Raw genomic sequence first — 6549 nt, 5'->3', positions numbered from 1 at the left:
AGAATCACTTTTATCTGAATTCTTTCTATTCAGACTGTAATGACTCACTCTAAGAGCTTGTCAAGACATTTAAAAAGGAACAATGTGCATTTCTACAATTCTTAGAAATACTCACATATAAATATCCTATGACTTTATAAGGACAATTTATCTTAAAAGTCATAGTCTTAGATTTAAAGGCTTGAAATGTCTTGAAGCTCAAAGCAGACGACTTGGACTTGACTTGGACTTATGGGCCAGTAACGCGAGACTCAACTTGGACTTGCCTGTATTTGACATGAGACTTGACTCAGACTTGAGGTCAAAGACTTGAAAATTGCAAAATGACGACTTGGACCCACCTCTGCTGCACACCGTCTTACTTGCAAAATGTGAGATTTATTAGGACATACAGTACAACGTTTCGGCACTAGGTCTTCATCAGGCGTCAGGTTTGCTGAACGTTGTACTTCATGTCCTAATAAACGTCACATTTTCCGAGTAAGACGGTGTGCGTGATTTTTCTCTGTGTTCTTGGGCTGCTCCCTCACCTCCAACGCACCCGTCTCAAGTAACTGACGTGCAAAGTTCTCATTCTTTTATAAGTCAAGAAATAAAACACAGAACTGGGCTACATGGCAATCTTTTTTTTCTTTTTTTTTTATCTATCACCTTCTTGTCTCCATGGAGATGCTATCGTTTCGTCTGGAATGTTCCACAGTATGACATTAAACACATCTATCTAGCGTTTATTCATTATCTGTGTTTCTGTTGCTCAAAAATACAATCATTCTCTCCGTGAACAGGGTTGCCGCTCCGCAGATTTGACCTGTAATGTGCCTGTAGTTGTCACTTTTGAGATGGATAAGTTTAATCTCTACCGTGGAACATTCTAGACAAAGGGTGTCAAACTAAAAATTTTTAAAAGTGGGACTAAGTCGTGGGCCAAACTAAATATTTATTGTAAAATTTCAACAACATCTGCATGTTTTCTCTCCTTTTGAGATATGTAATGTTTAACTTTTCTTATTAAAATAAATGTTTAATAATAGTTTTGCTTAAACATTGAATCCAGAACAAGCATAATATAAAATATTACAATTTTAAATAAATAATGTCTCTATAGCCTATCTGTAGCCGGCGGGACAGCTCTAATACATGATCTCACGGGCCAAATATAATGATATCGCGGGCCAAATTTGGTCCCTGGGCCTGAGTCTGACATGTCTGTTCTAGACGAAGCAATAACATCTCCATGAAGACAAGCAGGTGACAAACACTGCAAGAAAAGTTGCTCAATGCACCTTTAACCCTAATCCTGAGATTGCCTTTTCTAACTGGAACGCCAATTGTGTCACATTTTCAAATCTAGACTCTAATCACATGTGTACTAAAGATGCACCGTGTAACTTTTCCGGTACAAGTCCTGCACCCGGTTGTGTCCATGGAGATATGTTTCTCTGGAATGTACCACAGCTGAGCATTAAACTTGCTTATTATTTAATTACTGGTGTTTTTAGAGTAAAACAATAACTTGAAAATTGTGTTTTGTAATCCGAACGGGTTGACCTCTCCACAGATCAGACCTGTAAAGTGGCATAGCGCTTGTCTCCATGGAAACAGATGAGTTTAATATCATTCTGTGAGAAATTCTAAGCAAGGCAATGATTTCTCTGTGGTGACGGACCCTCTACTCAGAAAATGACGCCTTACGAAGCACCTTTAAGTCAAGAAATAACACTGAATTGACCTCATTTTTTTCTTTTCTTTTTTTTACTAATAACCACTTTCCCTCTTCTTTGTTTTCGAAGCAAAACATTCTGCGAAAATTCCGCTTTCATCGCTGCGTTTTCAGGGACAGTCGGCGAAAAACGCAGATCATCAAAAAGCCCCGTCTTTATCCGAGCAACACTGTCACTTCCCAGACGCGTCCTTGCACCGGCTCCCCCCCCCTCCTTTCCCTCCTTTCCCTCTTCTCCTATTGGTCCTCCCCCCTCCCTCTGACCCCTCCCCCGCCTTCCTCCAATTGGCCGCCCTCCCCGCTGACACATCCCGAGCCGGGGGTGGGATTATATAAACCCGAGCGCTGCGGCTTCTCCTCCAAACGCAGTATCCCCCTCTCTCTTCTCTCTTCTCTCCTATCACCTGGAAACCACTTCTATCTCCGGACACTAAAACACGTCCAGTCGCGACACTAAATGATCACCATGTGCAAAGGAATAGCCTCACTGTCCACCTGCTGCTTGGAAAGGTACATTCTCCGTCATTTCGGATACAGACTCTTGGATTATTACTGTTATGATGAGGACGATTGGAGGAGAGATACTAGAGAATGCATGCTGCTTGGTTACCGCTGTAGCTTGAGCAATGTTTTCTAAATTATCTCTTGTTGGTTTTTAGGGCGAAGGAGCTGAGAGCAAGGCTGGGAAGTTTTCTGCAAAAACCAGACTGGAATTTAACCTGCTGCAAAATCGGCAAGCATAAGTAAGTATCTATTATGTTTATTTATTTTTATTTATAACTTGTTGCATGCGAGATGACAGTAAAGCATGCTTCTTCTTTTATTTTGGATTTTTTGGATTTTTTTAAATGTTATGTTGAATTTTTACATTTTTGTTGCATGCATGCGTGACTCGCGTACTAACATTTTTTGGGGTCTATTTTCGGCTCTGCGCCTAAAATTAGCCTGCGTCGTTTTTGAGCTGGGTTGCAGCATCGAAATTTCTAACTTAAACCTTCTAACGTGCAAGAATCAAATGCATAAAGGTAGTCAAAAAGTGAAATTTTTAGCTTTTTTGTAATGTCATTTTCGGATTCCAAAATTCAGTGGCGTACTTTGCAGCGTCTGTCTGCGGCATGTGTGGGGAATGCATTACGCACGGGTCTATTTTTAGCTCAAACTGTTGCATTTCTAACCAATTTTTTTGCATTTTTCAGGCCAACTTTGGAAGAATGCCTGCGGTGGAAAGAGTCTTTTGAGAAGCTGCTGTCTTGTAAATGTAAGTAAGCATTTCCAGCCACGTCCCCATGTTTTGAGAGACCATGACTAAGTGTGATATGATCTAAACCTGGACTAAACTTGTACTAAAACAGGACTTAATCATGAAACCAAGACTAAACCAGGTCTAAAACTGGACTATAGAAGCGAACAAGTGCTACACAGATCTTCAAATTGGCCTCAAAAAAGGACTAAACCAGGTCTTTTTTATACTTAATAAGAAAACTTGAACTAAAACAACTACCAAGAGAAGTACTAAGGTGTAAGAGAACAACAGAACCTGGACTGAACTTGGGCTAAACCAGAACTAAACCAGGACTGAACAAAGTTGAAACCAAAGAAAGAACAAAGAACAAAACTAGGATTAAATTCGATTGATTTAGAACTAAAAAACTAGGTCTAAACCAGGCGAAACAAATCAGTATAAAACCAGGATAGAATGAGGACTTAACCAGGACTAAACTAGACAAATACAGTTCATTTATAGAGCCAAAGATTACCAAAATTCTGAACAGAAATAAGATAATACAAAGGTACACCAGGGTTGAACTAGATCTAAACCAAGACTAAACCAAACCTAAACACTTACACAACAAATCTAACCCTGTATCTCCCTTGTTCTCTCTCTTGTAGATGGGTTGTGTGCCTTCACGGCGTTCCTGGTCTCAGAGTTCAGCGAGGAGAACATCGCGTTTTACTTCGCTTGTGAAGAGTACCGCAACACCAAGGTCCTGAGCAAACTTCCAGCCAAGGCCCAGAAAATCTACGAAGAGTTCATCTGCGCAGACGCCCCCAAAGAGGTAGGTCCACTGCAACTGCACCCACAAGTCGAACAAAGTGATGGATAGGTTCATACAGAAAGAAAGAATGAATGAATAAAAACTAAAGAGAAGTTGAAATTGAATGAAATCTGGTGCACTATAAAAATCTGGAAGACAACTACTTCAAAAATAGATGTATAATAGAAAAAAGTCCCAAACTCTTCTCTGGAAGTGTTTGCAAATTGTAGTCAAACTCAAATTTCGTCAAACTTGCAAATTTAAGAGTTAAGAAATCCAAAACAACCAAAAATCATCGAGTCCCAGTTTTCATTGCATAGTTTAAGGTATTATTTACTATCCAGAAGGTTAATTGGACATTTAATTAACCGTAATTAAAAGTGAAATGTAGAAATTGCGAAATATTTATTCAAAGGGTTTGACTAAATTGAAGTTCGGACTAAAACTTTAGATTAAATTTGAAAATATATGAACAAAATGACAAAAAACTTGTCAAATACTAACAATATTGTATTTTTTTTCTTTGTCCAGATCAACATCGACCACGAAACTCGGGACATCACCAGAGCCAACATGGCCACCCCGTCTCTCTCCTGCTTCGACTCGGCGCAGCACAAGATCTACCTGCTCATGGCGAAAGACTGCTACCCACGCTTCCTCCGCTCCCCGGCCTACAAGGACCTCCTCCGCCAGGCCAAGCCCTCCAAGAACCAGAGGACCGAGAAGAAGGCGTGAGCTGCCCCCCGCTGGCCGCGAGACGAAATGACCTTCGACGAAAACCAGTTGCCTTTTTACATAGTTTACATAAGGCACGGTAAATAAGCTGCCTCGTGAAGCTGGTTAAAGCGGCTCCACGCTGACCTGGCGACAGAGATTAGGCAGAGCCGGACTGGTCTGGTTTTGAGGTGGATCTCCGGGAAGTTTTGGAGACGCTGGAGAAGTGCGGTGAAGACGAGATGGCTGCCGAACAGATGAAGAGCGGAGATTGGAGATTTTGACTGACAATCAATTGTAAAAAATTGAGACTTAAAAGCACTTTTTGTTGCCATTTTGGGGCAAAATTTGTCGATGTTGATGTGCAATTTCTTTTTTTGTGAACAGACTACTGAAATTTCTATTTATTACTATTTATTTGACTTAACTGTATTGTTGGTTGTAATTTTTTACAAAAGATTCTCATGTGCAATATTTGATCTAATACATTACAATGTTATTTATACGATGTCGACTTTTGTATGTGAAATAAAAAATGAAATTATGAAAACATAGCATCATTGTTCCTGTAATCATTCACATATCTTCAGTTAAAAGTTTCACGAATTTATTTATTAACAATATGTAGTAAGAAATTATATTAAATCCATACTATTTAACTTTAGAGGTGGTTTTATAGCTCAAAAATACCTAGAAAAACGAGAATTCTGACTGGGCAGATCTGACCTGTAACTTGTTCTGGTTTGGTCTTCATGATGAATAGATAGAAAGGTTTAATGCCACACTGTGAAACATTCCAGACAAAGCAATAACATCTCCATGGAGAAAAGCATTTGACATACCCTCCAACAAAAAAAACTGCACAATACACCTTTTAGGAGTTAATGGTAGTAGTCATAATTTATAATAACGTTAGACGTAATAAAGCATCAACAGACACTTAATTCATAATGAACTAAAAGTGAATTAAGAATGATTCAGGCTCAGTTAACGCCAATGATTCCTAACTCCTTTGTACACCTGCAGTTGCTGTCTACCGCCCTCTACTGGCGTTCAGCACCAACTCCAATCCTAAAGTCTTAAAGAATCAATCCTGTTTTCATACATTATTTTCAGTTAGATGGCAGCAGAGATTAAGGTTATCGAAAAATATTTAAATCTAAAGTTATCAGTTCTTATGGTTTTATTGTCGTTAAAGACATTTGTATGAAAAGCTCAAGGTTTTGTCACGATACTGAAATTTCAAACTCGATTGATGATATGACAATAAAAAACACAATTTCTTTAGACCAGGGGTTTTCAAACAACACCACCAAAATCCCATCTGCCTGCCCCCCCTGTGCCTGTGTCTGTGCATTCATAAGTGAGTTTTGTAAAAGTAAATCATTTCCAACTTCATGCAGGTCTAACTGAGGCGACTTTTAACATCACCGAACATCAGTAGGTCTAAACCAGGTCTAAACCAGGTCTAAACCAGGTCTAAACCAGGTCTAAACCAGGTCTAAACCAGGACTAAACCAGGTAAACCAGGTCTAAACCAGGTCTAAACCAGGTCTAAACCAGGTCTAAACCAGGTCTAAACCAGGTCTAAGCCAGGACTAAACCAGGACTAAACCAGGTCTAAACCAGGTCTAAACCAGGTAAACCAGGTCTAAACCAGGTCTAAACCAGGTAAACCAGGTCTAAACCAGGTCTAAACCAGGTCTAAGCCAGGACTAAACCAGGTCTAAACCAGGTCTAAGCCAGGACTAAACCAGGTCTAAGCCAGGACTAAACCAGGACTAAACCAGGTCTTAACCAGGTCTAAACCAGGTCTAAACCAGAACTAAACCAGGTCTAAACCAGGTCTAAGCCAGGACTAAACCAGGTCTAAGCCAGGACTAAACCAGGACTAAACCAGGTCTTAACCAGGTCTAAACCAGGTCTAAACCAGGTCTAAACCAGAACTAAACCAGGTCTAAACCAGGTCTAAACCAGGTCTAAACCAGGTCTAAACCAGAACTAAACCAGGTCTAAACCAGGTCTAAACCAGAACTAAACCAGGTCTAAACCAGGTCTAAACCAGGTCTAAACCAGAAC

General features: G+C 39.9%; 1 protein-coding gene across 1 annotated transcript; it reads left to right on the top strand.

The window, feature by feature from the left end:
- Nucleotides 1–2091: 2091 nt before the first annotated feature.
- Nucleotides 2092–4972, top strand: LOC110154593 (regulator of G-protein signaling 5-like). The gene is made up of 5 exons (XM_020918590.2): nt 2092–2230; nt 2380–2463; nt 2917–2978; nt 3611–3777; nt 4288–4972. Exons 1-5 carry the CDS (start codon nt 2178–2180, stop codon nt 4489–4491), a joined length of 570 nt encoding a protein of 189 aa, XP_020774249.1. The 5' UTR covers nt 2092–2177; the 3' UTR covers nt 4492–4972.
- The last annotated feature ends 1577 nt before the right edge of the window (nt 4973–6549 follow it).

The sequence above is a fragment of the Boleophthalmus pectinirostris genome, unplaced genomic scaffold (genome assembly GCF_026225935.1).
Source record: "Boleophthalmus pectinirostris isolate CB_2022bp ecotype Guang Dong unplaced genomic scaffold, ASM2622593v1 HiC_scaffold_7, whole genome shotgun sequence".
NCBI lineage: Eukaryota > Metazoa > Chordata > Actinopteri > Gobiiformes > Gobiidae > Boleophthalmus > Boleophthalmus pectinirostris.
This window is presented reverse-complemented; position numbering and strand designations above follow the sequence as displayed.

Excerpts from the sequence above, each read along its gene's own strand:
- LOC110154593 (XM_020918590.2), top strand. The coding sequence starts at position 2,178 with ATGATCACCATGTGCAAAGGAATAGCCTCACTGTCCACCTGCTGCTTG. Across the intron at positions 2,231-2,379 it reads TCCACCTGCTGCTTGGAAAG|GGCGAAGGAGCTGAGAGCAA; the intron begins GTACATTCTCCG and ends GTTGGTTTTTAG. Across the intron at positions 2,464-2,916 it reads TGCAAAATCGGCAAGCATAA|GCCAACTTTGGAAGAATGCC; the intron begins GTAAGTATCTAT and ends TGCATTTTTCAG.